Source organism: Mandrillus leucophaeus, unplaced genomic scaffold (genome assembly GCF_000951045.1).
Source record: "Mandrillus leucophaeus isolate KB7577 unplaced genomic scaffold, Mleu.le_1.0 Scaffold1246, whole genome shotgun sequence".
Lineage (NCBI taxonomy): Eukaryota > Metazoa > Chordata > Mammalia > Primates > Cercopithecidae > Mandrillus > Mandrillus leucophaeus.
In genome coordinates, this window is record NW_012100832.1 from 240,952 (window position 1) to 251,550 (window position 10,599).

The window sequence follows — 10,599 nt, forward strand, 5'->3', positions numbered from 1 at the left end:
GGTCTCGATCTTCTGACCGCGTGATCCGCCCGTCTCGGCCTCCCAAAGTGCTGGGATTACAGGCTTGAGCCACCGCGCCCGGCCGCCCAGCTAATTTTTTGTATTTAGTAGAGATGGGGTTTTACCATGTTGGTCAGGCTGGTCTCAAACTCCTGACTTCAGGTGATCCACCCACCTCAGCCTCCCAAAGTGCTGGGATTGCAGGTGTGAGCAACCAGCCGAGAGTGATCTCTTAAATATGACTGGTGGAATAGTCCTGAAGTAGTATCATTGAGTCCAACAAAAAAATGAACTATGGGCCCAGATACTTTGAAAGTAACAAAAATGGAGAAGGAAAAAAATAAAAGCTCACAGGCCATATGTCAAAGACAAAATAGAAAAGGCTTTATGCTAAAAAGTAAAAGTAACAAAGACCTTAATTGCAACAATAAATGTACTGTGTAAAAATTTAAACTCAAACTACATAAAACTCAAAAGACATCCAAAATGAGAACTCCAAAACCGAAAGTAAAATGATTTTTCAAAAATACCAGGCAAACAAAAAATATTCAAGAGTGTAGTGAATTAAAATTATAATGCATTAAAAGCACAAATACATTAGAGGAAACTAAATGATTATAACTCAATGAAATATAACTATCATTAAATGTACAACATACTTGAAACATTTTTAGCAAAATTCTCAGAAAACAAGAAATGAAGTCAACAATGATACAATAGAAATGGGATATTAGGTAACTTACTTAGACTTTGACAGATAAAGTCGAAAAATAGTATAATGGATATAAATAATATGCTTAGCCTAATAAATAGAACTAGATAAAATGTAGTTTCTATTCAAGCACCTATGGGAATGTTTATGAAAGTGATTTATTAGGCTACCAAATAGAAAATCCTTGATAAATGGTAAACAATAGTGGAAACCACATTTATTACTAGAATGCAAAACCAGAAATTAAAACCACATAGAAAAAACAATTTAACCTACTTTAAAATTCAAATGTTTGCTACTAAAAAAAATAAAAATAAAAAAAGAGAATCAAAAGTACAACTGCAAAGTATCTAAAAACAGTAAAAACATTGTACGTCAAAATCTAAAGAGCACAGCTGAAGCTCCTGATAGGCAATGGAAAAGCCTTACATATAATTAAACAAGAATGAGATGCATTAACTATTCAACTCAGGAAATAAAAAAAGCAACAAATATACTGGGAGGTTTGTAGGTGAAAAACACAAATTAATGAATTACTCACTGTAAACAGTTACAGAGCTAGGACAGGGAGAGACGTTCAGGATGGCATGCCGCATTTAATTAAGATTTCCGAGGTGGAACAGTTTTGATGATAGAGATCCAAGGTGTGACGTGACTTCAAGTAGCTTAAATGGTAAGTCATGAACACTGGAATATACAAAGCCAAGAAATATAACCGTTAAACTCTAAAGTACTGAATAGATGCCTCTGATATAAAGGTGGGATTCAGGATTAAGACACAGAGCCAGTGCCACTGTGACGGAGGGACCCGAACGTCGTAGTGGACGGTTAGACGAATATAATCAGGTGGCACCAGTTCTACGGTTTTACGGCCGCAAGGAACTTGAACAGCTGCTAATTATGGGAAAAGGGTATTGTCTGTGAAGAGAGTTATTTCTAATCAAACAGGTTGTAGGTGGGACAGCTGCTTAAGGTAAGAACCACGTGGCGAGATTAGCTCAGATAAAGAGGAACAGAAAACAGTTTGCAAATAAGTGACTGAATATAAGTCACTTACAGTAAATGGAGAAATAACTATATTAAAATAAGTACGATACTTGGAGGTTTTAATGTTTTAGGGAGGTGGCCAGGAATGACTGGGAAAACAAGGCAATATGGAATTAAAACTCCATTGTCTTTCCCAGTTGATTGATTCAGTCACACTTGGTTTTTCCATAAGGCATCAATACCAGCCATTCCTAAACCAGCTGATCATAACATACTAACCACTTTGAGCGTCTGGAGACTGCCCCTATTACAGAATGGAAGAGGAGACAGGAGTGTGGTTAAATCCTTGCTTTAGCGGAGCTGGATCCTGACCCTAGCCGTCCCGCGGCCCACCCCTAGCCCTCTGTCGCTGCTCTCACGCTAGTCTTACTTCCGCAGCCCACGTTTCCATCCCTCCAGTCAGCTCGCGCCCTCCTCCGGTTCTCAGGCACAGACCTTGGAGGGCAGCGTGGAAATTGGGTAACTGCAAGCAAGCTGAGGGGAGCTGCACGTTCCGCATGGACGCCCTCAAGCGTGATTCCCAATCCCAAGCCCCCGCGTGCCCACTGCCCACTGCCCACCAACGAGGGTGATACCTGTGAGCCACCGCTCCTCTTCAGGGGCCGGTTCAGTCACTCCCAAGCGCCAGTTCTGAGAGGAGCCGCGGAATCGCTGTCTTGGACAGTGAAGGGAGCTGGTGTTGGTAATCACGCTGCAACTAGGAACCCCTGACCTCGCGAACCCTCAACTCACAGTCCGCTCTGAGTTTCATATATTGCGACGGTACAACCTCGGCGCACTCTTGCGCACGCGCACCAGCTGTGGAAGGAACCCCCAGTAGGCCCCGCGACCTGGGTGGGTAAGGTAGATCTGGTCTTTTCAAACCCAGCCCCTTTCTGCAGGCCCCGCCCACGCCTCACTCTTGGAACTCTGGCTCTTTGAATGGACTCACAAGGCGCTTCTGGTGGCTTAAAGAAATGAGCGTCATACTTCCGGCGCTTCCTCATCTCGTCTGGGAAAACGAGTCCAAATCGCCTTTCTTTTCCCCACACCCCATTTGTCTGGAATCAAAAACAATGATAATTTCAACAAGATATTGTCTGTGTCTTACATGGTCTTTATTGGTTTATTAGTTCACAGATTCATTCATTCAGTTTTGTATGGAAGTAAGTTCGTTGTTCTGTTTTGGCTTGTTAAGAATGAGGTACTTTGTGGCATCCGAGAAGCATTGTCAGTTAGGTATTTGGATGTAAGCATCTGGGAGTTTAGAGATGTCTGGGGCTAGACCTGTAAAATTTGTGTCAATCTGGGTAGATAGTGATTGATGCTATTCATTGGAATAGGATTGCAGAGGGAGAGACAGAGAGGAAGAGAGAAAATAGAATAGAAGGAAATGGGCTGGGATTGGCCCGGGAAACACTAACACCATTGGTTGAGTCAGGAAGGCGGACCTGCAAAAAAAAAAAAAAAAAAAAGGAGAGGAGGATCAGCCTGAGAGGTAGGAGGAGATCTGGTGGGTGCGGAGACACAGAGGAAAGGGATGTGTGTGTCACAAAGTACAGAATGCTTGGTGACATTAAGTACATGATAATATGATTAGTGCTTGCACAGAGGCATGTAAACAGTGATGTAGGAGCAGAGTGAAAGAACTTAAACCAGAAAGAGCTTTATATTTAGGCCAGGAGTTGACTAAGGTAAAACAAGATGGCAACTTCGAATAGCTAGTGACACAAAAAAAACAAGGACACACCATATAGTTTCTTTTATTTATTTGTTTTTAAATAGACTTTATTTTTTAGAGCAGTTTTGGATTTACAGTTTTGGAAACATTGAGAAGGTAATATAGAGAGTTACCTTTTACTCCACAACTAGTTTTCCCTGTTATTATCCTCTTACATTATTATGGTATATTTGTTACAACTAAGAAAATAAAAATAAAATATAAAAATAAAAAAATGAAATAACATTGATACGTTATTAAGTCCACAATACTTTATTCAGATTTCTTCTTTTCTTTTTTCTTTCCTTTTATTTTTTCTTTCCTTTTCTTTTTTCCTTCCTTCCTTCTTCCTTTCTTTCTATTTCTTTTCTTTTCTTTTCTTTCTTTCTCTTCCTTGCTTGCTTCTTTTCTTTCTTCTTTTTTTTGACTGGTTCTCACTCTGTCACCCAGGCTGCCAAGCTGGAGTGCAGTGGTGTGACAGCTCACTGCAGCCTGGAGCTCATGTGATCCTCCCATCTCAGCCTCCCAAGTAGCTGGAACTACAGGTGCTTGTCACCATGCCTGGCTAATTTTTTTTTTTTTTTTTTTTTTTTTTTTGTATTTTTTGTAGAGATAGATTTTTGCCATGTTGTCCAGGTTGGTAAAGACCAGATTTCTTTAGTTGGTTTATTTGTTTTGTTTTTATCTTTTTTCTTTTCTCTGATGCAGGATCCCAACTGGAATATCACATTACATTTAGTTGTCATGTCTCTTTAGGCTCTTCTTGACTGTGACGGTTTCTCATACTTTCTTTGTGTTTGATAACCTTGGCAGTGTTGAGGAGTACTGGTCAAGCGTTTTGTATGATCTCCCTCTATTCGGAGTTTTCTGATGTTTTTCCTGTGGTTAGACTGGAGATGAAGGTCACAGAGATAGAGTACCATTTTTATTACATCACATCACAGGTACATACTATCAACATGACTTATCCTTGTTGTTGTTCAATTTGATCACCTGGCTCAGGTTGTTTTTGTCAGAAGACATATTTTTTTCTTTCCAACAGTGGCAATGGATGCAGCAATATTCAGTTTCCAGAATCAGCAGCTCTGGAAGCAGTGTCTTGTCCTGATGGTGTTGGCAGGTAAATCATGCCTCTAGTGCTAAATGGAAGTCTTGTCTTCATAGGATGAATTCTGTGGTACAATTTTGGTCTGTGGTTCTGGCCATATGGCTCAAATATTATTTCAATATTTTTACTTTTAACTTAAATCATGCTTAGTTTCTGTTACTTGAAACTAAAAACCCTGACTGATGTGTCATCTTTGTGATGATTTCTTGGTGTATGTATTAAGTACGTTTTCATTAGAAATTTTTAGAGTCTTTATTTTCCCCTTCCCTCCCTAGCATGGGAAGTAGTGGTTTCATGCAGACAGCTTTATGAAGAAGCCCCATTGGCATCTATTTTGGTGGAATGAGTGGGAACATAATTCTCAATGTGTCAGTAATCCATTGCTGCATACAGACCATTTCAAAATTTAGTGCTTTAAAACAGCAATCATTTTATTTTACTCAGGAGTGTGTTTGAAATGTGGTCAGAGGGGAATGGCAGTTATCATTAATGTTAATATTTAAGATATGACCATGGGAATGAGTAACTGAAATCATTAAAGAAGCAAGGATTAAGGAATCTCAGAATGCAAACTATTTGAATATTTCATTCTATGGGAAAATTAAAATAACCAAGAACTATAACATAGGAGCAGTATCTTTGGGACAGTGGCAGTGAATCAGGGGCTAGAATCTGCAAGGAATGGGTGGGGGAGTAGCCTAAGCATCTAAAATAAAATAAAATGAATAAAACCCCCACAATCCCACTTTCCTAACCACACCTCATTTCCTCCTTCTTCCTCATGGTAAAACATCTCCAAATGTCTGTTTACATTTTCTTATTTTTCCTCTATTCACTGAAATAGATCTCATCTAGATCATAACTAGCAGCCAAAGTTACCAAATTCAACTAAAAATTTCCTATCCTTCTCTATATCACCTCAACTAACACATATCATTTGAATGAAGGTTTTCAGTGATTATCATACCCCAGATTAAAGTTTGCCTATTGTAGTACAGTTCCAGTAAATTTTTAAAAGATAGTAAAAAATGTGTATTAAAATACATTATGTCTCAGTCATTACTCTGGGTACATCAAATACACTCAGAATTGGATAAGATAAAATGAAATAAAAGATCAATAGCTGGTTTTAAAATGTATGTATGTATGTATGAATTAAAGAAGAAAGAAATAAGTACAGCTATGGGATAGCTCTTCACTGGAGGGGACTTCTACACAGTCAATCTGAGGTCTGTGGTTTCTGGACCCCACGTGCATGATGGCTGTAGAATAGTTACCATAGAAAACCACCTCTAAACATGTGAATGTTAAAAGTTTAAGTGAAAGAACGAAGTGGCTACCAGCCAGTTTATTTGTATTACGGGTTTATGAGGAACTGAAGTAGACTCTGGAATTGACTATTTTAGAGAAGTTGGGCCACAGTGTGACATGGTATGCAGGCATTGAAGCCTATGGAGGGGTCACCCTAGAATTGGTAAACTCCAATTTCTAAAATTCTAATTTCTCTTTTGTTTTTTAAAGAAATACTCATTAGGTAAATTGGGCTCATTCAAAAGGGGATGACCAAGATGAATACAGGGTACCAAAGCATATTAGATAAAGAAATTGTAAAGAAACTAATGGCAGTTGGCAGAGACAATTGAATTTGGGCAAATACAGAAATTGACCTAGTGTGTTCTGGTACAGAAGAATAACGAGAATTGCTCTAAGACTAAAACTAGAGAAACTAGGTTGAAGACACAGGAAAATTGATTTTGACTTATCATGAGGAAGATCTCTGTAATACTAAAAACTACCTTTATATGAAAGAGAGTGGCCCAATGGAGTAAGGAGCTGTATCATTCCTGGTTAGGCAAATGCTGAACAATTATTCGATAGAGATATTATGGAATAATTTAAGTCTCAGATTATCTTACTATTGAATTCCCTTTTTACTCTGATAGTCTATGCTTACACGAAATTTGAGGTGATTATATAAAATTTTGGGGGATTTTCAGGAGAGAACATGAAGAACTAGGAAGTATTATTTTCTCTGATACCTTTTCACAAGCTGAAATGCTCTAGGATCTAATGAACCCAGTATTAAAGATTCTTACAGATACTTTAATTGTTTTAATCAGAGCCTATTCTAAGGTTTGTATGCCGAAGACATACAAACTTGAGATGTCTTTGATGTTAGAATTATGCTTGCAATTTGTATTAGCTGTTATTTCAGAATAATCTGGTTGAAACCTCCTAGATTCAATTGTGACTGTGCTTGAAACATGCCCATGGCAGCTGAATTAACTCCAAACTCCTCACAGTAGCACCCAACACCTTTTACAATCAGGAAATGACCTAACTTTTCATGCTTTTATTTTTTTCCTATGTTCTTGTTTAGATTGTAGTATTCAGTTTTTAGAACATGTTCATTTTCACACTTCTTCCTGAAATAACCTAATTCATAATTGCCTACTAAAATCTTGCTCCTTTTTAAAGGATGTTACCATAGCTCTAAAAGTCAGACTCAGAGGTTACTGCCTATGAGAGAAGGACTTTCTCTCAGCTAGTTTCCTGAGAGCCCCTTTGACATCTTTGTTCCTCAGGCTATAAATTATGGGGTTCAACATTGGAGTCACCACTGTATAGAACACAGATACCATTTTATCCCGTTCTTTTGCAATCTTGGAGTTTGGTCGCATGTAGGTGAATATTCCTGACCCACGGAAGAGGACAACAACAATAAGATGGGAGCCACAGGTGGAAAAAGCCTTCAGCCTTCCTTCCCCAGACTGCATCTGGATAACAGTGGAGATAATATTCCAATGAGAAACAAGAATCAGGGAGACAGGGGCCAGGAGAATTACCACGCCCATTAAAAGATGGCCATTGCTGTGTTGTAAGTGTCTGCGGAAGCCAGCTTCAGGAGGGCAGGAGGTTCGCAAAAGTAGTGATTGATTATATTCTGTCCCCAGTAGGGAAGATGGAAAGTAAAGCTGGTATCTACTAAAGACACTAGTGCCCCACTGGCCCAGGACCCGAAGGACAGCCAGGGACACACCCGTTGGGTCATCATAGTGGAGTAGCGCAAGGGCTTGCAGACAGCCACATACCGGTCATAGGACATCACGGCCAGCAGCGCACACTCTGTACACCCAACCAGAAGAAAGACAATTATCTGTGTCATACACCCATAAAAAGAAATGGTTTTCCTCTTTACCAGGAAGTGAACCAACACTTGAGGGACAATGCTAGTAGAGAAACAGAGATCTGCAAAGGAGAGATTTCTAAGAAAAAAACACATGGGAGTGTGAAGGTGAGAATCCAGGAAGATGAGAGTGATGATGAGCAGGTTTCCAAGCACAGTCAGCAGATGAATGATGAAGAAAAGGATAAATAGCAGGATCTGGGTCTGCAAGTCCTGTGAAAGGCCCAGGAAGATAAACTTGGACACAAAGGTTTGGTTTTCTTCTCCCATTGATACTTTTGCCTGTTTACCTGTTTGGCACAAGAAGAAAGAACACATTTTTGTTGGGTCTATGACATCAAATCTTGTAGAAGAGGGTCATGTTAAAACTGACACCTAGTTGAGTATTTCTAGCTCTTTGCTATCCAGCTTGTTCTGATTAACAATAAATGCATATATTTATTGTTATTAATTGGTTGCAATTTAAACCAAGTTAGTTATTTTCCAAATCCTCTCTCCACAGTACCGCTTTTTAATAAAGTATAATACTGTTAAAGCCCTCTTGGCTAGTTCTGATGTAAGGATGTTTGAGTTCATGTGGATTTTACTAACTGGCTATAAATATACTGTTAGGAAATGACTGTATATACTGTTAGGACTATCCTTATGTGGAAAACTCTACCACTAACTATTTAAAACACCACATATTTAATTATAACATATACTTCAAAAGTGTGAAGTGGTTTTCAGGAATCAAACTTAATTTGGCCTATTAAGAAGCAACAGACTTTTGCTGAGTTTAAAAGTAAAGCCTTAGCTATCCTACACTAAAGGCCAAACTATTTGGATTCAGAAATAAAATAGTAAAATTAAAGCAATACAAAAAGAAAAAATAAGTTAAAATTTTTGTGATATTTGGATAGGACCAGACTTGAAAAACACAAACACTTTCTAAGAAACCATGAAGAAAAATATGTGCAGAATTTGCCACACAAATTGAAAGACTTCTGTGAGATAATAGAATCATAAGATAAGCCACAAACCAAGAAAAATGTTGGAGGGAGATGTCAGAAAAAATTTAAATAATTTTATTTTTCTTCAACTTTTATTTTAGAATAAGGTACGTGTGCAAGTTTATTACAAAATTTGGAGTACAAATGCTAAGGTTTGGTGTACACATGAGCTTGCAACCCAAGTAGTGAGCATAGTATCCAAGAAGTAGTTTTTCAGCCATTTCCCCCAGCCTCGCTCTCCCCACTCTAGTTGTCCCCAGTGTCTGTTGTTCCCATCTTTATGTCAATGTGTACCCAATGTTTAGCTCCCACTTACAAGTAAGAACATGTAGTATTTGGTTTTCTGTTCCTTCCTTAGTTCGCTTAGGATAATGGCTTTGAGCTGCATCCATGTTGCTGTGAAGAACATGATTTCATTCTTTTTCATGGCTGCATAGTATTCCATTGTGTATATGTTACACGTTTTCTTTATCCAATCCACCATTGATGGGCACCTGGGTTGATTCCATGTCTTTTTTTACTGTGAATAGTGCTGTGATGAACATATAATTGTGTGTGTCTTTTTGGTGGAATGATTTATTTTCCTTTGGGTGTATATACAGCAATGGGATTGTTGGTATGAGTTTAATTCTTAGTTCCTTGAGAAGTCCCCAAACTGCTCTCCACAGTGACTGGACTAATTTACATTCCTACTAACAGCGTATTAGTGTTTCCTTTTTTCTGCAGCCTCGCCATCATCTGTTATTTCTTGACTTTTTGATGAAAGCCACTCTGACTCGTGAAAGATGGTATATCTGTAACAAACCTACAGCTAACATCTGACTGAATGTGCAAAAGCTGGAACCATTCTATTTGAGAACTGGAACAAGACAAATATGCCCACTCTCACCAATCATATTCAACATAGTACCAGCAGAGAGAAAAAAATAAAAGGCATCCAAATAGGAAAAGAAGTCAAATTAAATGACCTTATTACATTAAGAGTTTGTATAAAACTCTATGAAAGTTGTGAAGTCCAAGAAATAATGGGCCAAGGATATGAACAGACTATTTACAAAGAAGAAATGCAAATAGCTACTAAATATAAGAAAAATATTCAATATTATTAAAGCTCAATAAGTACAATTGAAACAATGAAAGAAATTTTCACTTGGGTAATTATCTAAGATTTTAACACCAAAACCGTAACAAAAAATAGCTAGTATATTCATTAAGCATTGAACCCATAACAGCATTAATTTTAGGGTTTTATAGGATTATATCTTCCCAATAGCATTATGAGGTAAATTAAAATACTATTAATTTTGTCTTGTAGGTAAGGAAACTGAGGCACAGAAAGGTTAAGTTACTGTCCCCAAATCATACAATTAGCAAGTATAGAATTAATTAGCTGTATAATGAAGGTACAAAAACAGGACACATTTGCAAAAGCAAGTGGTTAGGAAAATTTGTATTACTCTTTCTGGAAAGTAATTTTGTCAATTACAGTAAAAGACTTAAATATTCATGTGTTTTGACCCAGTTCTCAATAGAATATGGAAAGGAAAAATTTGCCCCATACTCAAAATGTAGTCTCAAAAATTGACTTACAGCATGTTTTCAAATATATGTAACTGCAGCAGTGAAAGGGGGCACAATATGGGCAAAATATCGACAATATAAGGGCACAGAATCTATCCAGATGTAATTGGAATTATCAAAATTAGTGAAACAGCCTATTCAAAGAACCACTTCTTCTCCTGCAATAATTTCTGAAATTCCACAGAGAATAACTTATATGTTCTTAGGAACATATCACTGTTAGACCCAAAGTAATGTCTGTCATATCCTCTTTTCCTTTTCTTTTTTTTTTTT

At 37.8% G+C, this 10,599-nt stretch overlaps 2 protein-coding genes across 2 annotated transcripts in view; both read right to left on the minus strand.

Annotated features, from left to right (window-relative positions):
- Positions 1-2,825, minus strand: part of ZNF215 (zinc finger protein 215) — a 24,631-nt gene extending 21,806 nt beyond the window's left edge. Inside the window, exons 1-2 of the mRNA XM_011971773.1 lie at positions 2,335-2,825; positions 1,254-1,399 (exon numbers count right to left, since the gene is read on the minus strand). The gene's annotated coding sequence lies outside the window, so the exon portion shown is untranslated. The remainder of the gene's footprint in view (positions 1-1,253; positions 1,400-2,334) is intronic.
- A 3,844-nt stretch (positions 2,826-6,669) lies between these two features.
- Positions 6,670-8,436, minus strand: LOC105533350 (olfactory receptor 2D3). Its single transcript, XM_011971777.1, is given in 2 exon segments — positions 6,670-7,423; positions 7,426-8,436. Coding segments are annotated over 2 exon segments (990 nt in total). The 5' UTR covers positions 8,072-8,436; the 3' UTR covers positions 6,670-7,079.
- Between the last annotated feature and the right edge of the window lie 2,163 nt (positions 8,437-10,599).